General features: G+C 34.3%; 1 protein-coding gene across 1 annotated transcript; it reads left to right on the top strand.

Annotated features, from left to right (window-relative positions):
• Positions 1 to 4,030: 4,030 nt before the first annotated feature.
• LOC132546218 (heat shock 70 kDa protein 12A-like) lies at positions 4,031 to 6,937 on the top strand. Its single transcript, XM_060209927.1, has 4 exons — positions 4,031 to 4,330; positions 4,636 to 4,857; positions 5,009 to 5,168; positions 5,871 to 6,937. Exons 1-4 carry the CDS (start codon positions 4,031 to 4,033, stop codon positions 6,935 to 6,937), a joined length of 1,749 nt encoding a protein of 582 aa, XP_060065910.1.
• The last annotated feature ends 17,447 nt before the right edge of the window (positions 6,938 to 24,384 follow it).

Raw genomic sequence — 24,384 nt, forward strand, 5'->3', positions numbered from 1 at the left:
AACACAGATCGTATATCATAAATTGACAGTTATTTATCATATTTTCCTGATATGGAATAAATGTATTCATGCATGTATGGTGTTTTATCTGGCTATTTCAAAGTTAACAGCATAAAATGCTGTGATATTTACCTGTATCAAAGAACAACACAAACCATGTCTTATTATTTAATCCAGGAAAAATCGCATTCATGCATTGAGAAATCCACAGATGAATGTCAACATAACTGATTGATGTGATTCATTCGAAACCAGACGCCATTTGTCTGTGCTGCCCATATCAACAAATAGACAATTTGGCAAATAATACTAAAGTGATAAATTATACAATAGATTCCGTACGCATCGCTATATTCTATATGTATACCCAAAGTCTTTTTAATGTTCACCTCTGTGCACATGTTTTCTGGAAACGCAAACTCTACAAAATTGTTTTACTTTTGTTTACTGTCATGCACTACTGAAATTTCTTTTTCAGTTTCGATATGTCTTTGTTCTTATTCTTTCTATTTTGATTTAAAATCTATTTCTTGACTTCTTAATCACAAACTGCAAATGTCTTAACGACATCTTTCGTCGATCTCTAAATTGCAATTCCCAGAGACAGTCCACATGATCAAACTTGTCTCAAATATCAATTCTATTGGTAAGACGCGACTTAACAAGGCGGTTAGAACTTTGGAAAATTCCTGATATAATAAGCGGTAGAAAAGGAGTTAGATTTGATATACCGAGCTCGATAACAAGGTAGTAAAATGTGTTAGTCACCGAAAACACAAATACCAGCTGTAAAATCGTGTTAAATATCGTTATTGGGCAGATATTGTGGAAACAAGTGTGGATTGGGTTTACAATATATCTTTAACTGTCAAAAAGGCAAATAATACATCCGTGCAATTACTTAAGCGATATTCAGTTGTGTATGGAAAAGGTGTATAAGGAATACACTATATGTGCAATGTTGCGAGTATGTATTAGTAACAATTTAGCACTATTGTAAGCCGTCATGGTGGGTTGCCGATTTTATCGTACTGATAAGTACAGGCGATATTTGATATCGCAAGCAAATCACAATCCTATCATACACTGTAAATAAATTGGAAAAAAAACCCTGTTCAACAATTTTTATTTTATTATCATTGCAGATGTATTTCAGGTGTATCATCTTATAAAAAAATTTAGTTGGTTGACGCTGAATTAGGCTAATGTAAATGTTAACTAATTATTCTGAAGTAGCAAATATATCTCCGTTGATCAACGGTCTGTATAAGCAAACGTTTGCGTCATATGTGATAACGCATTCGAACACATTACATCAGTAATCAAGGATAGCTAACCACGTACATTTATCACGGTTAAAAACAAAATGTCAGCCAAAAAGGGAAGAATGTCCAGACAGGCAGCAGAACAACCTAGAATTTCGTCGGGGATGTTTACAATGCCGGATGGAAATCTCTCAGACGGGAATGCACTAACGACAATGTGTGTCTTCTAATGGATTGACTGACAGACTGATCAATTGGAAATAGGTTGTTTACAATACATTTTTGGCTGGAGTGTCAAAGTTACAGAAACGATGGCTGCTAATGTCACATTTCCGTTATTCCGAATCAAATATGAGTTATCAAACAATGTCTACGTGTCCATAACATAATCTAGGTGCTGGAAAGCTGTTGTTTACGTACTGTGTCACTACATTCTTTCTCCGTCTTCAGCCGTATTCGTGTATGCAAATGATTTACCTCGTTTTCGACAGAAACTAACTCTTAATGTTATCGAGTCTAAATTGTAGGGCGTTTAACCGAAGAAATAAAGTGGCCAAACTGGACACTAAAATTCAAGTGTGAATATCAGAATAACATAGAAACATAACTGGAAGCATATGAAACAATGCAACAAATCTAAAAAATAACTTTTCAACTTTACCGCGATGTGCCTTAGTGATTAAGCTTATGCCGAATGATGAAACAGTGCGTAAATGTAGATAAAGTGGGGTTAAAACAACACAACATTACAATGTATACTTACCTGATGGCGGTGTGTCAGGTCTGTCTTTTACAGTCAGATATTACGTGTGGTTATATATGTATCGATCTGAATGCACTGTAGTTTCAACTCTTAACAATTCCAACGGAGGTCTGTTGTGTATACATATCTTTACTTCTAAGTGGTATTGATATTAGCCTTATTCTGATATCGTCACTGGTAAATTACTTCCTGGTTTCAGATCTCACGTGATACTAATGAGATATTATGGCCCGATAACATTCTGAAGAATTAAAGGCAAGATCAATCCACGTAAACGGCTGGTCGATACTTTGTAAACAGGGTACGATCCAGCGAAAACGACAGGTGAGTAGAAATTATTGTTTACCATAAATTATATTACGTAATATAGCACGGCCACTCGATAACTTTATAAACAGGGTAGGATATCGAGAAGAAGAATGTTATCACTCGTATGTAGGATCTTAACAAAGTTTACATTACGTATAAATCGCGGGCCCCGTCGATAACTTTATAAACAGGGAGGAATTCCGTGAAAAACAGGTGAGCACTCACATGCAAAATTGTTTACCAGAGTTTACATGACGTAAAATAGGACGACCAGTCGATAACTCTGTAATCAGGACAGGATCCCCGTGAGGAAAATAGATGATTACCATATTTAAACATGTCTGTATAGCCATTCTGAAGAGTCCATTGACGAAATGTAAAACGATATATTTAAATATATATAGAGAGAGAGTGAGAGAGAGAGAGAGAGATGATATTGAAAAAAAAAGAATTCTTAATCAGTTAAGACTCATTGCTTTAAATTTGTCGAAGTTGTTTAAATATTCATATAACATACTGTAGGAGCACAATGAATCCTTACAATACACTGTACATGCATATGTCTTTTAACTCACAGTGTACATGTATATAGAATTTACCTGGCCTATTTCAAATTCTTTAATAAATCGTGGTTTGAGCAAACCTTGCCAATGTTTTGCAATAACATTTTTGAGTAATCTTTGTCAAGCGTCATGATTGCTGCATTGGTTACAAGCTTGCCTTTAACAAATGTATCTAAGCGCTCTAGGTCCTATTCTTCTATCGTATATGAAAGGATATGGTGATCACCTCCAACAAAGGACTGCTATTCGCGTCTAGAAGTGTATTAGATATATGTAGTCAGCATGTTTCTATTTTAGATCAGTTTATCTAAACACACCTTTTCAAACCCATCAGTTGTGACTAACACATTATATGAATAACACTAGTAGAAGAATTAAAAGCGGGTCAATGAATAAGATGGAGCATTGGAAAGCATAACGTTTTGTGTACTTTTATCTTCTTTCATTGAAAAATATTACTTTATATTCCTCTGATATCCTTCTTTGAATCTCCAAACTTAATAATATCAGGTTTCATTATCTTATACATGTACAGAAAATATGTTTAAGCAAATGGTTTTGTAATGTTTCTTTAAAACACACTCAACAGAGAAAGTTTCCAACATTCGCTAACACACAATCACTCCCAACAGACTTTGTAACAATAAATAAGCATATCAAATATAACTATTAACCAATATAATAATTTACTCATAAGATCATTATATTACATATCGAATAAATACATCGATAGTTTACCTTATTGACTTTGTTTTGGGCAATGTCCTCATTCAAAAGTTTATTGAAAAAGTAAAGTATAATATTATCAGAACAAGCCCAACAAGAATAAACTGTATTCTTGTATTAAACTAATATCTAAATTCCGTAACTGTCTGCATGTGTTGATGATAAACATAATCGCAAAGCATTTAGTTTGCAGAAAGTGCAAACGATTTGTTTTGAATTCTTTTGGAACAGAAACGTATGACAATGAAAACATTATACGCACTGTATGGTATCAGATTTTCTTCCGAGGCGTATTTTAATTCAGGTGGTTTTTTTTCAAAGTTATCATTATTGATATTGTAATATAAAATTTCACCCAAAGTGTAATACTTTAATTACAGTATCACCATGATTTTTTTCTAGCCATGCCTGACCATCCTTTGGTAGTTGCTTTGGACTTCGGAACCACTAACTCCGGTTACGCTTTCTCCACTAAGCATGACTACAGCATTTCTCCCTTGAGCATGTCTGCAGTATCCTGGGGAGCCGGTACCGCCAGACTTCAGTCTCAAAAAACCCCAACGTGTATTTTATTTGACAAGAACAAGACGTTTGATTCTTTTGGTTACAAAGCAGAAGACAAATACTCCGATTTATCACTGGACGAGGAACATGACGACTGGTACTTCTTTCGGAGGTTCAAAATGGAGCTTTACAATAGAGGAGTAAGTGTTTGTATTCTAGTTAACATACTTGTGCAATCCAAATACAATTGAAATACTCTCAAATATTTCATATGAGAATTGTTACTTTGAAGTTAAAAATATATTTTTATAAAGAATGCAGACTGTTTGAAATGTTTTACTTAGACAAGACCTATACAAATATATTATATGTAACAATAAGTTCTATGAAAGTTTGAATCTAAAATAAAGACTTTTTTGAGACGTAAACAAAAGTAAAAGAATTATTGTTCCAAAAGTCTCGTTATGAAGGTGATAAAACGTAACAACAATGTCTTTCACAACAGAACATTGATGGTGGGTTCGAACTGAAAACTCAAGATGGAAAGAAATCGATGAAGGCAATTGATGTATTTGCTGCTAGCATCAAATACTTAAAAGATCATTGCCTCGAAACTGCCAAAAAGCAGGGCGTTAGCTTCTTGGACGAAGAGATCCTGTGGATCCTTACAGTTCCTGCCATATGGACAGAGCCTGGAAAGCAGTTCATGAAAAAAGCAGCTGAAAAGGTAAAAATCACATAAACCAAATCACAAATCATGTGCTATACTTCTGCAAAGGAAAATCTTTCTTATTCTAACTTACTCCACTAAATTTACGGAAAAACGGTTCATAATATTTCCAACATGATATCTTGATACCTATTTGTTTGATCATCAGGCAGGTCTTCCTTCCAAACACCTCCGACTTGTGCTGGAACCAGAAGCTGCCGCTATATTTTGTACCAACTTACCAATCGACAGGATGTCTGTGGAAGGGTCAGGAAGTAAGCTGACAGTTTTCCAAAAAGGAACCAAATTCTTGGTCCTGGATGCTGGAGGTGAGCGTTGTAATTTCAGGTCATCGTATCTCTCATGACTTGGGTATACTTAATAATTATTTATTTTATTGCAGTGAAATTAAAAGCTGGTTGAAAAGTGAAAAAAAAGATATTATCACAGTGCAAAAACAGCGTTTTTTGTTCACTTATATTTTACCAATTAGATCACAGTTTATACTAGAAGATATTAATCTCTCTCTCAGAGTAATGTGGTTCCATAATAAAGAAAAATACACTAATAGAGATTGTGAAAAGTAGACTCCTGTAATGCTGTAGCTCACTGATCCTGTGACTTATATCAGTTTCCATAAGATATGAAATATATCCTATATCCCATCTATGATTCTGAAATATAATGAACAGTCCCTCTGCCGTAAATTAGAAATGGATCTTTCTGGTAAATAATTCAATTGTATAGAACAGTTAATGTACAGTACATAACTGTCAAGTATGGTTACATATCTGCTTACTTTGACTTCCTGATCTAGGTTGGTGATATATATATATATATAAATATCTAAGTAACCCCCTACTTGCTTTGTCTTTCTTATCCAGGTTAGTGATCTATCTATGTAACACCCTGCTTACATTGACTTCCTCATCTAGGGTGATGATATATATACATGGTGGAAGTGTATTTATGAGAGTCCGTGACACTTTGTTGGGGGATCTTTTAATTTGGTGCATATTTTCTTCTTGAAGGAGGTACAATAGATCTTACAGTTCTTGAGGTACAGAAAGACGGAGACCTTAGGGAAGTTCATAGAGCAAACGGTGGTGACTGGGGAGGAACTGTCGTTGACAGAGAATTCGAAGAACTTTTGAAAGATATCGTTGGTAAGGACCTCTTTCAAAAGTTTAAAGAAGAAAATATATCAGACGTGATGAACCTTTACAGAAACTTCGAATTGAAAAAACGAAGTATCAAACAGAATGAAGAAGGACTCGTCACCTTCACCATCCCACCGATTCTACAGAGACTATTCCAAAAAAAGAACAAAGGTGGCGATACGAATGCTTTGATCGCGTCCAACAAAAAATATGCTGATGTAATCTGGCAGACTGACAAACTTCGGATACCTAACACACTTGCTAAATCGTTGTTTGCTAAATCCATCGATGCTATTATCTCTCATGTGAAAGACCTTTTCAGCAAACCGGAAGTTAAAGGAACATCGATCATTCTGATGGTCGGTGGCTACTCGGAGTGTATTCTTCTGCAGGATGCCGTCAAATCAGCCATCAAAGGTCCGAAGGTTATTGTTCCATTAGATGCCGGTTTGTCAATTTTGAAGGGTGCCGTGATCAATGGACATGCACCTCGCATCATAACAACCCGGATTTGCAGATTCACATACGGTGTCGCCTGTAACAGGAAGTTCAGAGAGGGTAAAGATAAAGAAGAATACAGGGTGCGAGGAGCAAGGGGAGATAGCAGATGTGTTAATGGGTTCAAGATCTATGCTCAAAAAGGCACTCCCGTGGAACTTGGATCGTCTGTTCAGAAGTTCACTTTCCATGTCAGCAGTCCAACGGAGACTGGCATAGATCTCCCCGTCTACGCGTCTGACGACCTCAATCCCGATTACGTCACGAACGAAACGTGCCAAAGGATAGGCATGCTCCGAATCGAAATGCCGGATACTTCTAGAGGATTATGCCGGGAGGCGGAGGTAAAAATGATTTTTGGAGGAACAGAGATCGAGGTTGAAGCAGTAGATCTGGAAACAAAAAAGGAAACGAAAGCATCCTTTAGTTGTGTTGCCTAGAAGAGATTTTGATTCTGAAATTATCATTTCCAGTGATATATTTAATAACGCAATAATATCAAGTAAAAAAGATGTACTTATTAATATGACTGAATTGAAAAAGATAACTTTTTCTCTTACCCCGAACAGGGATATCCACAGTTTTTACCGGTGTGAGATTTTTCTCTCTCACCCCAGGGTTGAGACAAGCTACACGCGCTCCTTGCGCGTTCTCAACAATAATGTGACGTCGCTATCTTGACCCGGAAGTGGAACTTGACGTGTAAATGACGTCATTGTAAAATAACGATTTAATAATTTGTGTTGACTTTGTGTATATATTGAAGTCATCTCATCTATACTTTCGCATTCAAATTAATTTTATCATTATTATTATGCCTTTTTATGTTTTACTGTACCGTTAATGGGAATTATATTTTGTGCTGGATATCATAATTAAGCGTGACGCAGTTGAGAGGGCCTCGTCACTATATTCATATGTTTTCTTCGAGTTTTTGTTTACAAACATTCTATTTCGTATTTTTCAATCAGCGGCGGAACAGGGAAGAGAAAAATAATAATTCACCCCCTTTGGGATGAGACAGGGAGATCTCAACCCTAGGGGGTTGGGGGGAGAGGTTATTAAGTTGTCAAACACTCGGTAAGCCTCGTGTTTGACAACTTAATAATCCCCACTCGGGTTAAGATCCCCCTGTCTTACCCCAAAGGGGGTGAAAGATTCTATTAGTCAACTTTGTCAGCTTACAACTCAGCAGATGACACCAAATAATACCATACCTTATTGAAGCCATTTAACAACTGATATATTCGATCATCCATAACAACCTAATGACGGCACACCGTTATAACTTCAGTAAATCATAACATTGAAATGTCACGAGTATAATAGTGTTGTGTACTATTAAATCATAACTGTTTTAATTGGTCCGTGTTTGTGGCAGACGAAATGTTTAAGTTGACAAATATTGCGTGGAATAAATATACAATATGATTTTGTTTTTTGACTCCATGCCTGTTGAGATAGTAGAGGTGGAGCTTAGGAGGGTTCAAAAATGTATTACCACTTTTTCCGAGCATATATGCTGTACCTTACCACTGGTCATTTCTATTATATTTGATTGAAAATTTTGAAATTGAAGTCATTATGTTAACCTGACTGGAACAGACATCCCAAGATCATGTGCCAGTTACAGATTGAATCCCTTGTGATGGTAGCCAGTGTGCCTAAGGTTGATAATAGGAAGTTTATAGCTAAGTTCAACGTTATGTGTCAAGAGGATAGACCAGTCATAAATTCGTTCTTAAGATCTTATATTTATTTGGAACAAAACATATAAGTTTTCAGTGAATCATTCAGGTTTAAGAATTTTTGATAATCCTCTATTTTCACCCTCCAAATATTAGCGATAAGTCCCCACAGAATTTTATGTTTTGAGTAGGTACTTAGAATGGCCCCTAAATTGTCATCCCTCCTTTAGGAATCAACTTTATCAGATACATTAATGATACGAGTGTTTGTCCCTACCATCAAAGTCATCTTCATTTACATTCCATGTTAGATTTAATTCTACGAATTGTATCTCGGTTGGATCTGTTTACCTTGAACACATTAGAGGACTGTTTAAAAGCCAACGTCGCATACCAGGTATATTGAAATCAAATAATTATTTCAGTTAACACCAGCATATTGAGCATCATCAGTTTGTGATGCATAACGGAAAGAAGTCTCTCCTTTCAACTAAAAAGACACAATGTATTTTCACCTAAAATGGCCACCACAGGTAACATCCAATGATAGTTATAGATATTCTTTGTTCATTTTTAACAATTACAAAATTTTGAAGAAGTCCACAGGAAAACAAATCACATATCGATTAACTATCTAAATTATAACATTTCTGGTGTCAATCTACATACGAGTCCCTAGTCCATGATCATATACCTTTGATTGGTTTCATACAATTTTCTTAAATACTTAAATTTCGTGGACAATTTTTTTTAATATCAGTTGAAAAAAGAACTCGAGAAAATGAAGTGTACACCGACAACTTGCATTTCACTCTTGTCGGTTTGGCGGATCTATCATAAATGAATATATGTTGTTCTTCAGATGTACACTGTCTCCATCACAAGTGTCAAATAATGATATAGAAATCATTCCTTGAGTAAGAACTGTCGTCCTTGATAAAGCTACTCCAATGTTCAGTTAAAGAATTCAAGATAAAATACGACACTGATCAACTTATCTTTTACTATTTCAGTGATTTCTGTATATAATATATGCATTTCTCTCATATCATCTATATCGTTTTTAGACAGAATTGTGAACGTGTTCGTATTTTCAGAATATGTGTGCTACCTCTTCATCCCTATCGAAGAGAGAGAGAGAAAAGGTGTTGTTATGTGACCGACCAGAATACATTATAGATTAGCATTGGAAATGGTTTACTAAAATGAGATGAATTGTGATGTACAGCAAGCCTGCACATATTCTTGTCACCTAGAGTTATGGCCCTTCGTTTATTTTTGTCAGCTTGACAGCCAATGGGCTCGTTACATAGAAATCAAGTCATATACTATTTCGCATTTTTTTTAATTACAACATAAAGATATATATAAAAAAAAATGATTTGTTCGCAAATTGCTGAGGCGTTATATTTAGTGTGCCTGCTTTCCTTATATTTTTATTTATGTCTTATACACGTTAGATTCGCACCCCGAAAACGTAACAAAGACGGGCTGTGTTATCGCAAACTTCTCATCTAAATTCTGACCAGTCTATTGAACATCTCATCTGTTCCTCTTGGCAACATGTAGTTGCTATAGAAACCATCTATATACCATTACCAGATAATGGGAAATCACCCGAAGTTAAGCGATACCAGTGTTAGATTTGAAATGTGAATGTAAGTCAGTTTTGTAGACCAATGCGTCATGTTTGATGTTGGGAATACCACTATTGGTAAGTCATATTTTAGTACTTTTCAAAGACCTAAAAAAGCCATTTTTCTGGAAGTTCCAGTAAGACGTTATTGAAGACTGATTAGAAAATTATTTATTCATGAATATTCATAAATTACAACCAACTGATATCAAACAAACAGTTAAACAAACAATGAAATAATATTGCAGATAATATCCATTTTTCAAACATCCTGTTGAAACTTCGTTCTGTTATTACTTAAGCAGAACACATTTAAGTGCTACATAAATACAGGAAATATTGCCAGTTGTGTTTCAACATTTTTTTCTATCTGTGGTGATCTCGATAATTTTTTTTTAACTGGTGATACATCTCTATATTTTCATCGTCTTAATGTAGTCACACATTTTGTTTTTATAAGGTAAATTTATTAGAGATATTTTAGATTTCCTGGATGCGTTTGAAATAAGATATATACCATATGCAGTTTTACACAAACTGCACCTTTTTCACCTAGATATTCATCTAGATTGTTTTAAACTATACAACACTATTGTCAATGTCCTGAATCGAAAAGAAAAGAATATGAATGGAAGTATAGGACTCGAATGTTGCTATATCTGATATTGTAGTCAATGAAATTTGGAACGGTATCTGATAGTGTATTCTAAGAAATATAAAACGAATGGACAGTTTGTTTTATAATGTAACTAATATCTTGTGTGATAAAAGTGTCCATATAAAGTGTTCTAATACGAAATGAAATGTATGACTACAGTAAACAAGGCTTAGCCAAACTCAGCTGAAGTAACATCAGATACGAACGTTGCTATATACCTGATGAAATAAATATGAAATTTATACACTAACGACATCTCAAATGGGTTGATAAAGTTTCATTTCTTGTGCTTCCTGTTATAGCTGTATTATTGCCGAGACGAAATCTTACGTTTTAACACATTTGGCCCGGTTTCCATACCGGATTTTATTTCAGGAACTTTGCATTGTAATAGTAATATTTCTAGTTTTCATTCTTATGCTTAATATTGGAATTTTATTATAGTGGGAAAATTAGTGTGTTACCGTTCGTTAACAACTTTAAAACAACATCACAAAACCGCATTTCTCAGGGTGTTGTTTATCGTCCTCGTGAATGTCGTGTATGCAAACTAAGTAATAACAAATAAATTTCACAAATGTATCTAATGTTTTGTTATTTATCACGAGTGTGCAGCACGAGTGTCATGTTTCATTAGTTAAAAATATTTCAATATACTTATTCCGTTTACCTTAACCAGAAAATTTAACTTTATTTTTAGGTTGTTTGTAAATATCATTTTCTTGTCATAATTATCCTATATTTCAAATATTTTCAATAACTCAAATAATATATATTTCTAGTAAATATAATAAGAAAATGATCAATATTTTTGACAAGCGTAAAAGGTATCTACAAAGCCGCATAAATGGATATATATATAAAGCAATATTGTCACAATAATAGGGTCATTTCATATTAATTAATTACATTAAAGTAAACACATAAATGTTGCCATCCCACACATTACATGTCATTCCATGACTTATACATACCCACATATCTAGGAAGTAACATTGACCCAACAATTCTGAAGCTCATACTTGTTCAAGGCACGTAATTGCTTTTAAATTGTTTCACTAAAACCTCTCACGGAGTGACATCGGTAAAGCGCTGACGTCGAATTTCTACTAAGGGTAAGTTACCTTGACCCAACAATCTTAATATTCGTTATTTTCAATGTATTTCATTGCTGAAAGCTATGTGCAGTTTGATTAAAATCGCTCAAGGAATGAACCCGAAAAAGCACTGATAACGTTTAGTAATAGTGATCTTGACCCAACAACCCTGAAAGCTAATCTTGTTCAATTAGATTTAACCTTTTAAACATTTTATTAACATCCCTTTAGGAGTGAAGGTTTTAAAGAGCCTATGGTATGAAGCCGTGACTCTGCGACTCTGAAACTCCAAATTGACCAAGACAGTATAGGTGTTTTTAACTGTGTGGGGTTTGAGTAAATTCTAAATATCGTATTTGTCGGATCATGCTTGAAACCTTGTTTCACACAGTATCATAGAAGCTGGAAATCAATTCAATGAATCAACACAGTTTGAAATCTTTCACATGGGCAAATGCATTAGGAAGGGGAAATATGATAACGTTAAGATTAGAAAGTTTTTGTTCTTACACTTGAAATCGGGTCTATGTACCTTTTCTTGGACGAAACCAAAAACAAGTGCGGTAGCAAAAGGGTAACTTTTGGAAAATAAAATAATTACAACTCTTTGCGACGTAATTTTGTGAGGTCAATCAATAAAAAGTTATTTCAGAAAATTATTAATTATCAGAATATTACTATATGTAAAACGGCGGTGGCAAAACTAAGATGATAATGGCCCTGGTTAAATTGCGTACAAACTATCATTGATTGTACTTTGTGCATTTGTATTGTGATCAGATCTTTGTAAAGTCTTAATCAATCAACATCTTTAATTAGATGGTTTCAAATAGTGTCAGTCTTTAAATGCTTCTTGCAATGATGTATGATGGATGAATGAATGCTCCGACTATCGCTTATAACAATAATAGATTAGATTTAATATTTTGTAATCTGATGATTACGACTGGGTTATCCCGCATTCTGCTTAAGTACTCTTTTAAGCATTGAACTGCTTTCAATTGGCATTCATGGGCTTATGAATGCCAACTGGACAAAGGCAAATTTTAATGAAGCGCACTAGCTCTTCATCTTAAATTATCCCCTGTCCAGTTGGCATTCAAGGCCTATGAAACATCAGAAAAACTGGTCAAGGATGTGAAAAAAAAAATGATATATTTTCTTATAAACGTCAGGACGTCTTTTCTTTATAGCAAAATCTTTCCATGTTATATATCTAAAATGCCGGAAAATGATTTGTTGGTGAATGAAAACTGTAGAATATATAATCATTCTTTTAGCATATTACCTTGCAAAACCAAAATCGTTTGTTTTTAAACTTGTAAGCAATAATTCATTTTCAGAATATGGCATCACAAGAATTTGCCCCAGAGGGTACAGGCGCCAAAATTTCCCGAACACCTAGTCTAGATCTTACTCTTTGTTTCCTGGTGTAACTGTACCCGGTATAAGTATCTTTACTAAGAGTCTGATTTACATTTATTGTACCTTGATGGTATTCTGCATAAATGACGTCTGTTTTCTCATAATAATAAACAACAGTTAATCAAAACATTAATCATTTATGTTTAAAAGCAAACACGAAATATAATGCAAGACACTCTCAGGATTTTCCTTTGTAAAGATCGATGCATATTAAACACCGCAAGCTGTAACCCATACACTCCTTAACATGTCAATTTCAAGATGGAAACGTGATATCCACTTCATAAATTATGGACAGAGTGTAAAAACCAATTCAGAGATAAAAGGCTTGAATCCTAGCAATTATATTGAACAATACAGTTATGTTTACAACCACAAATTCCTGACAAATTTAAGTATGGCCGGATGTTTGAATTTGCTATCTTTGAACGAAAACAGTTTTTAATCACACATGATCAAGCAAGTGCCTCCTTCATTCAAAGTGTCTACGGCCTACCAGTTAACGAAATTGTATGTTGCATGTATATGTTTTAAACGTGATGATAACACGTGTAAGGTGACCAGGATGTAAATAACGTTTTTTCTAGTAATTGATATACCGCATAGTCAATACAAACTATAGTTCCATTACGTAAAATCAAGTTTGGTCCGCATAGTAAAATAAAATAATCACATAACAGCGATTATTTCATGCATCAGATATTAAATTGTGATATTAGATAATACCTTTTCAACGGCAAATACCACTTTATATTTACTGATTGTCAAGTTTGTGTTTGACCTTTTTCGCAACGATTTTATAATTGATCGCATAGTCCAGAGGTGTTCAGGTGAGTTTCAGGCTACAACCATGCAAGAAACAGTATATTGTACAACGATTAGACATGTGCGCGTATAACGTCCAGCACCCGTTCAATACGTCAAGGCTCAAATATCGTTAAGCTATATTTAGTGGTAAATATCCATACACCACACAAAAGGGTACTTTGCATGCATTTCGAATAAAAAGCAAGAACAGAACTTCCGCTAATGAGACAAAGCTATTGGAGACGAGAGAACTGTTTGGAAGATGAATATCAGTATATATAAAAACATCAAGAAAATAAATACAAACGTGACACATTTATTATCAACAGGATACGGATTTATGAATAGACTAAGAGGGAAAAGAAACGCAACTTTAATGAAATAATATTTATGAGCAGTATGCCTATATATCGAATATTGGACCGTCCGTCTTCAGTTTATCTGAGATTTTAAACAAAGGAGAACTTCATTAGGATACCCTACTGTATATAGAAATAAAGGCAGTTGTCAGACCGATCCCTAATATCATGTGTGCTCTGCCCTAACAGCGACAGTCTCTCTGCGTGATACGAAGTTTATATGGACATTGGCTGTCTGTAGAGGAATGTTTTTTTTTCATTTACTGATGTCGCTTACTAAAGATGTTACTGGAGAGGAGTGTAACCAGTATTTTACTGATGTCGCTTATTACAGATGTTACTGATGGTGATTGTAATAAGCACTTTACTGATGTCGCTCGCTACTGATTTTACTGGGGAGAGTAATAAGTAATTACTGAGGTATTTGGGGAGGGGGACGGGAGGAGAATGTTCAGCCCATTGCTAATGTACTTGAGGCCAAGATAATAAATACGTACTGAAATGAGGGAGAGAGTGATCAACTCATTACTGGTGTGTCTATTTGTATATATTCCTTAGGGTGAGAGTACATTTGTCATTTATGACGTACCTGAAAGTGAGAGCAATCATCTTCTTATTAATTAAATCAAAGAAAAAGTTTACCAGTACATCACTTATGTCACTTAAGGCAAAATTAATGACTTTGTAATTGACAAAAAAATTACAAAAGAAAAAGGATGAATTGGGAACATCATCCCAACACTGATGCTAAATTGAAGATGAATCTATTTTGTGTTATATTGCACAGATAAAGAAGAGTTCCATGTCACATTCGATGCTCCGGATCCCATCTTGGCCCAAGACGACACAATACCCATGAGCGATGTTTGGACCTGTGGACCACAGAGTGTTTGGAATAGTTGCATTTTCATTGTACTTCCAAGTTCCCGAGCTATAGTTTCCACTGATGTAGTACGGCCCCTCGTGACCTTCAACCAAGTAATGAAATAATTTGTAACGTTTTGAAATCGTTGAAGAAAAAAGTTATTCAACTTTGGTATTTACATGCTAACGTTATGTAACTATCATGATATGTATGGAATCTCTCTGACAGTATGTCACTACCATGATTTGTATTAAAACTTTCTGACTTCATGTTACTTTTAAGATCTGCAGCTGTTTTAACCCACTGGTACTATATAACACCTCTTGTATTGATCACTTACAAAGAGATGTTCTACCTTTGACCAACGGCATCCTGTAACTCAGTTATCGACTTTTTATTTAAAGTTCTGAAATTTTCCTATAGGCAGTGCTTATTTTTCATATTCACCAATTTGAAATCAGAAACATGCTTTAAATCAAATAAATAATACTTACTAAGAACAGTACTCGAATTGAGCATTTGACGGACGCTGGCCATCTGTTCGAGGTTGCTGATAATGAGAAGGTCGGCGGAGAAGTGTGCACAATACCTAGCGGCTTCCCACTGAGTTTTGCGAATGGTATAAACTCTGTACATCAGGTTTATGGAAACATCTCGACGGTAATCAAGCATGCGTGTAAGTCCTGTAAACATACATAGTTACTTCTTCAAAAATGGATGGGTCACTGTGTCTTTAGTACATTTATAAACTAGAATCAATAAATAAAACATTGTCATCATTACCTAAACTTTCATATTAATCAGAAGGTTTCTGATCTAAATGCAGTGTGTTATTTGTAAAATTCGTATCCATGTTAATATTGTATTCCAGTTTGTATTATGGAATGCATGGGCAATTTAACGTTGTCACAATGGCGAGAATTTCTTTCTGTTTGTTTTGTTTTTTTTTTACCAACAACTTCCAATCATCTTTTTGTGGAATATCGTGATGACACTTGTAGAGATTCTTGATTATATAGTTTGGTGGCGTAGATTCTAGTCCCGTGCAGGGCACCAATCTAAAAGTATCTTCCTGTGTAAGTTATGTTTCTTTGTCCAAGTATTAATTTGACATGTACAATATGTATAGAAACAATAAACAACAAAAAAAATGATTAAAATAACAAAATAAAACAGAAAATAAAAAGCAGGAAGATAAATAATACCATGAAAGTTTGTAAGTGTAATTTCAAGAACAGGTCAAAGTCCAATTATTTATGTCACGAGTCTGTAGGCGTGTAACATATCAAATCTGTTTCAGTGGTAGATTTTCAAATTTGTGAAATCATCAAGTGTGACTTATTTTTGAAAAAAAGAGCTAGAGTGAGAAATTTTCTTGATTGAAGTTTCTCGGTTGTAAATGTATTCCGACTGATTGGAATGTTAACCGTTACATGAAGATTAAGTTCATTTACTGCCTATTAACTGGTATATAATGAACAAATGTCGACATGAACGGTAAGAAAAAGATATATATATATATAACACAAAGACGAAGATGGCATCAGCTAACCATGGTAAATCTGTGTAAAACTAACGCAATGCTTTTCTTTATTACGTTAGGTAACATGTCCGAAATTTCCGATGATCGTAACAAATGCATGGCGCTGGTTTGCGGCAAAGGGATGTATAACACAGGCTGAAAAACGATACTTGTTGATTTTATGTACAATCCCTAATGAGCTCTTACAATGGCCACGTCTTGATATAAACTATTACAAATCAGTTCCAAAAAGCATGAGATAACATTTCCATAAAAATCATGTTTAAACATTAATTAAGAAGGTGTGATGCTGTACCGTAGTTGTAGAAGTAGTACGACTGTCTTTCCCGCAAGGAATGCAGCTTCCTTTCTCCTTGTAAGAAGTTGCCATAGACATTTGTCTCGTAACCAATACATTGACCACTCCATTCGTTACTGCTAAATGCTACACATGACATTCGATCAAAGCATAGCATGCCACAATCCATATGTGTCTTCACGTTTTCTCCGAGGACAGAGCCAGAGGGGAGATTCTCCACGGCTATAGGAACAAACGCAAAGGACTGCAGGTCTTCTGCCTCAAACACGTCATCTGTTTAAACACATATACATGCAATATTCAAACATATATAATATTCAACATGAAATATTTAACAGATGTATTACGCAAACAGTTCTCAACATGTTATTTTGTGCTTTTGCGTCGATAAACGCTTACCGTATTTCGAAATGCTTACACTTGAATGTTCAATACCCTAATTAATTAATTAATTGTTTGCATATCTTGATATGCATGTCGTTTGTGACACTAACTTCTCTTTAATCATTGATAGATTCAAGTAACAATTAAGCAAGGTATAAGCATGTTTCTACCCCAGTGACCAGGCATGAACCAGTTATAAAAACTGTTGTATTGATACGCCTATTCATGCTATTATCGTTTTAATTGATTGACCCGGGGCACCTTTTACCAGAAAGGCCCTTCATGCATTTGTTGAAATCAAAAAGTACTGGTAATTTGAATTTTTTTTTATAGATTTTAATCAATATTTATTGCTTTGAAGATGATATAATTTGTGTTGTTTATGACGATTTCAAATGAATAATCATTTTTCCAATGTTTCGTATAACGTTGAGCAGCGTTTCACTTCAGGTAATACAATAACGTATCAAGGTTTTATGCCATGATACAAACAATTCTTACTAGTTCACTGTGATAACTTTATATTGGTGCGTTCCTCTTGCCGGTCAAGACCCTTAACTACTCTTTAGACTGTCGTACGTGTGCTTATACATAAACCATGCACAGGTCGAAACTGCTTACATTATTTTCACTTTAGTTCACTACACACATACTCTTATGTAGTTACGAGTCCCCTACCTTCAGTCACGATGCACCCAATTAAGTCGAACTGTAGAGATAAATCAGTCGTGTCAGTGATATCAATATATAGAACCGTCGTATTGTTCGGTGTTTCATCGAGGAAATAGTACTGTGGCTCTTGTTCAGCCACGTTGTGAACGAAAATCTGAAAAGAGAAATTTCAAAGATGATGTTTAGTTATGATCTTTTCTCGATGTCACACCCTACCATACTTTATTCCACACGAATATGATTTACTTTGTGATAATATGTAATTTGTCTTTTTATATACTTAACACAGATCTATACCGTATACGCTGTTGTCGTCCTGAACGAAGAAGCAATGGACAATGTTGTGTGAGTGAGAACATTCCTCTCCTGTTATTGGCTGACAAAATACAATGTCAACCTGGAACCCGCAAATTCCTGCATGACAGGTTAACATCGCAAATTGATATCAAGAGAAACGCAATAAAAATAGAAACACAGAATTTCTATGATGCGTCGTACTTAAGACCAATGGGAATTCAGCGTTTATCTGTTTACAAACATGGCGGTCGACCCGAGCGTGAGTCGCGCACATGGTCAAGAAAGTCGATTTCCTTCGGTATTTGAGGAAGATTTGAAGAAAATTGTGCTCTATAAAAACACTTCACATTCGACAGAATCTGATATACGGTTTGTTGGAGAGAACTTGTCGGAAATACGACAGTCGGTTGAATTGTAACTCTGAATGCTGTTGCTGAAGTAGAATTCTTGAGTAATTTTATTTTTTAACTCGCTTCTTAAAGCCTTGTCATATGATAAAACAGTTATTCACCTTTTTTTTCGTTTTATACGAGGATTTGTTGACCTTCGAAAGATAGGTTGTCCTTTAATCTACGGACTCGGGAAATATAGCATTGATCAGGTTGACAAATCCTCGTATTAACCTATATCCGAGTTAATGACTGTATAATGATAACCGATTTGACAGTTGTGTGTCTTTGATCAAATTCACTGATAACATTACTCTTTTCCAAGCGCTGACTAAAATTTCTACATTTCCTAGATACAATGACCGAAAGATCACCTTTGATGTGCATGTAGTTAATAAAATACAGTCGAAGGGGAATAACTCTTATTGAAAGTTTCAATGTCCAGCTGAAACCCATTTTTGTTCCAGAACAAGTAGCACAGGGAGTGCAAAAAGGTTCATATCAACTTCTCAAATTAATATAAATTCTACTCCTATTAGTTGCAATGACTATTGTTTTTAAATACTGGTTGTTGAAGACGAAAAGCATAAAACATTGCTTACAACATATACATTTGTAAAAATGTTCTTGCATTTCAATTTAGTCTGAAAGACATTAAAACATAGAGATTGTTTCTGATTGACCAGTATAAACATGTACAAAAGTCAAAGAGATAATGAATATATGGTTATAACCGAATGACTATACAACTTCATATGTGTTGAATTAAATAAAAGTGTAAAATACCAAATTAAATCTTTGCAATGATTTTCTACAAACTTTCATAAAATCATAGGATTACTCACCTGTAACATACACAGGAGGGGCATTGAACACACATACAGATATATGGTCATTGTCGACGGTGAAATGGTAACCATTGCTTTTATCTTTCTTGGTGACGGAAAATGTATCTGTAAGACAGTGTATTGTATATGGAAAAGGGTAAAAAAACAAATATAGAAAATGTCTTTATTTAATATATTATACATGTATCGGGCATAAATGTTAAGTATCTACTGTAAATTTAAATTACTGAAAATTGCGACGTTTGATACAATGCATACTAAAACCAATACTCTCTTCTTATTTTGTCGATCTTGATATGAGTTCAGTGTGAGTAACACGTTTGTATGCCGTTGATTTAGCATATTGTTACACAATTAAATCAATTAGATTGTCAGTTTCAAGCGAATATTTTATAAACAGAAAATACCAAAATTGTGTAAATATTATATAACTTTTTGCCCACATCGATACTTGAAAACATAATTCGTAGATTGGATTAAATTACAAGGTCGGGGGTTCACTGTCCGCACAGCGTTATAAGTTTTAGCAAACCAGTTGTTTGATTTAAAGCAACATTTCGATCAAATCCACGGAAATAACGAGACTTTAAGTGTAGTTCGTTACATTAGGACCATTCTAGAAAAAATTCTAACATTATTGGAACAATTAATCATTTTGGGGAAACCCCAAATCATGTCTTTCTCTCTTGGCTCTATTATATATTGACAAAAAATATACCTGAAATTGGTAGACTGAATGAGATATTCCAGGGTCCACATGTTCGTCGAATACAGGCGCAAGTTCGGGTTGTTTTCAAATACGCCATAAATCTCTCTATACGCGCTGTCATTGTGGCTTTGCCATCCCGACATCAGGTAGTCATCACAGAAATCATCTTTTCAATCAAATGAAAGATAAAACAAAACATAACTATTTCAGATTTCTAAAAACATTAAAAGGTTAATGATCAGTAGGATAAAGATCAATGTAGATAAAAAAACAAAGGAGACATGACACAATATTTTTTTCTCATACCGACATGAAATACGGGATAACATTTATCATTGTAGGGAAACAAGACTAGAGGTGTAACAGTTATCATTGTAAGGACCTAAACCAGAGAGGAAATCAACTTTAATGGTAAGGATACATTACCAATTAGGTATTATCAACTATTACTGGAAAAAATATTAAACTGAGGAGGATAAATCAATTATTACCGTAAGAGAGAAGGATACACCAGCTATTACAATAACGTAATCAAACTGAGGAGAAGATATCATTTGTAACGGTATAAATTTGAGGAGATATCCGTGATTACTGTAAAGATATAAAGATGAGGAGGAGATATCAGTTATTACATTAAAGATATAAAAATGAGGAGGAGATCTCATTTATTACAGTAAAGATATAAAGATGAGGAGGAGATATCAGTTATTACAGTAAAGATATAAAGATGAGGAGGAGATATCAGTTATTACAGTAAAGATATAAAGATGAGGAGGAGATATCAGTTATTACAGTAAAGATATAAAGATAAGTTATTACATTAAAGACATAAAATTGAGGAGGAGATATCAGTTATTACAGTAAAGATATAAAGTAAAGACATAAAGATATGAGGAGGAGATATCAGTTATTACAGTAAAGACATAAAAATGAGGAGGCGATATCATTTATTACAGTAAAGATATAAAAATGAGGAGGCGATATCATTTATTACAGTAAAGATATAAAGATGAGGAGGAGATATCAGTTATTACAGTAAAGATATAAAAATGAGGAGGCGATATCAGTTATTACAGTAAAGATATAAAAATGAGAAGGCGATATCAGTTATAACAGTAAAGATATAAAAATGAGGAGGAGATATCATTTATTACAGTAAAGATATAAAGATGAGGAGGAGATATCAGCTATTAGTGTAAAACGAAATATGTGAAAATAATGTAGAGATTTAAACCGAAAACGAAATATCTTATTGTACTGTAGAGGCATGAAACTGATAAGGATATATAAGTTGTTACTGTACATATATAAAACCATCTCTAAAAGGTAAGGGTACGAACCGAAGTAACCATAGAAATGAGAAATAACGATATGAAAACCAAGGTGGCGACATGTGTTATTGCTATAAGGATATAAAACCAAAACAAAAATATCTGGGTTTTTTTTTTCTATTGGGATATAAAACTAAGGAGGAATGATCACCTATTGCTGTAAAGATGAAAAACTCAAGATGAAAATCCGAGGAGACATCCGATATCACTTAAAAGATTTAAAACACAATAGGAGATGTCAAGCATTATAGTGAATATTTTGAAACCAAGGAAGAGATATCTAAGAATTGGAAAAAAAATGAGTACGTAATATCATATTTACGGTAAAGTAACCAAGGGAGAGTTATTATCTATCACTGTCATGTTTAGCCGTTATTACAGTAAGGACATAAAACTAGGGAGGAAATGTCAGTTATCACTGTCGTAATGTAAAATCGAGGTTTTTGCTGTAAGGATATAATTCTGGGGAAGAAATTTAACTATATAAAACCAAGGCTTAAATATCAGTTATTTATAAGGAATGTAAAACCGAAAAAGTGGTATCAGTTATCACTGCCATCATTTGAAATAGGGAGGTATGTAATTTATAATTTATAGAACATAAAAAACGAGGCGGCGATTTCAGTTACACTATAGGGATAAAAAACCATGGAGATGACATTGAATGCTGAAGTATTTAAACCGAGTAGAAAATATAAAATATTACTATAGGGACATACAACTGGGACTGAAATATCTCTTATTAAGTCGAGGATATTAAAACGAGGAAGAGATATTAGCTATTACGACGATGATATAAAACTGAGGAGAGGATATCGGTTATTGATAAAAGGATATGAAACTGAGTTGGATATATCATATACTAAAGTGAGGATTTGAAAACGAGGATAAGATATCAGTTATTACTGTTAAGATATGTAACTGAGAGAGATATCAGTTTTTTTTTATATAGGGGTATAAAACCGAGGAGGGGATATCAGTTAATACTGAAAGAATATAAAATCGATGATGTGATACAAGCTATTACTATAAGGATATAAACTAAAGAGCGTGATTTCAGTTATAATTGTAACGATTTAAAATCAATAAGATGTTATTACCCTTTTTGATTTGTTATGTGTTGCTAGACGTTTTCATTTAAACAGTATATTTAAAATCTGAAAATCCACTTAGACTACATTGCACTTACCATAAGCTTTGATGCCAAGGATGCACACGAGAGACCAAAGGCAGGAAAATTTAATCCGGTCTTTGCATCGGTAGTTTTTAACATTGCATAATTTTAATAGCGCTGCCATAGCCGTTTTCCTTCTAGGCTTTTTGCACGAATTCAGTCTTTAATTACTCCTCCGATTCTCTGTCTTGGTGTCCTTGCCACTTCACTTCTCTGTTTTCCTTAATACTCTGTTCCTTCTCCTGTCTTTGTGTCCTGATGGCTCCAATTTTCGGGAGCCCTCCCGCGTGAATTTTTTGCCTTCACTACTATTCCAATCCAAGGCGTTCACTTCGTCGTTTAGTCAGACTTACCCTCACGTGTCAAACCACGAGTTGTTCACTAAAAGCGGCGTTTTTCTATGTCAGAATAAAACAGATATCGTTTTGTTATTGATATTAACACAAACTTGAGTGTTGTTAGTAAATCAAGCATAGATCCTGCTTTAGACATATTTAATTATATGAATCACCCATGCAATGTTCTGTCTGATAATATTTATCAATAAAATTATTATTTCATTACCAACAGTTATTGTCCATCTCTTCACATTAGTGATTGTGTGAAACCAAAGCATACCTTGTCTGCAAACAAACGTACACAATGATAACAATGGACGAACTATATACCTATTGGTTTTATCAGCAACATTGTAATTGTGTCATTTGTAAAATAACAAAACAAGCTATGTTTCTGTGCTGGTTTCGTTATTCAAGTATTAACATTAAGTTTTCATTAGGTTATCAAGTGATAACTACTGTTGTACCTGACAACATTTATTTACATGCTACTAAGGAATGAAGCGTCTAGCCGTCAACCCACATACTGGGAATTTACGTGCAAGCCACATGTGACTTGAAAATGAGTTACGTGATCTCCAAACAATCTTCAAGCAATACTTACTTGATAACAACCACAAGGAAATAATTTGAATTTTACTTTGGAAATTGTTCATTTCAAAGAACCCTGGAGGAGGGCCTGATGGCGAGGTTCCAAAAGGTTTAATACTGGATTTACAATTTCAATCACCTTCTTTTAAATCATTTTTCTGGTTTTGGTCAAATATGGAAGTAAATATCCTGGGCCGATGAGAATATTTATATCTGAAGAAACGTTGGCTGTCCTCTGTTTCACTAGACCCCCCACATACCCTTATACATATTAGATGAGCTTCTCTCACGTGTCAAGCCACGTATTATTAAAACAAAAGAGAGCGGTGTTGTTTTCAGTGTTGATGCTATTTTTAGTTTATATCAACGCATACCTGAGTAGTATATCAAGCATGGATCCATTTGTCTACTGACAGATAACAGATATGGCTCATTTCATTGTTAGTGCTAATTGTTCATCCCTCCAGATGTCATCATCAATTGTATGACGGCTAAATATAACAATATGAATTCGGTATCAATATTAATTAGCTAATCTGCAAGCGAATGGCGACAATAACTGCAATAAATACACTATATATGTATTCTGTTCATTTTCGGGAGCATGCCATTCATACCTTTGTCAGCAATATATACATGTAATTACGTCGCATGTCAAGTAGAATGACACTTGATATCTTTCCCCATAGAAATGATTTAACGTTGTGTAAAACGTTTGCGCGATGCAGCCACAGCTACTTTTGTTTTGGGTTTTTTTAAGGTTATCGGGGCCTTAAAC

The sequence above is a fragment of the Ylistrum balloti genome, unplaced genomic scaffold, assembly GCF_031769215.1.
Source record: "Ylistrum balloti isolate Yb309-2 unplaced genomic scaffold, AGI_CSIRO_Ybal_v1 Utg369876, whole genome shotgun sequence".
Lineage (NCBI taxonomy): Eukaryota > Metazoa > Mollusca > Bivalvia > Pectinida > Pectinidae > Ylistrum > Ylistrum balloti.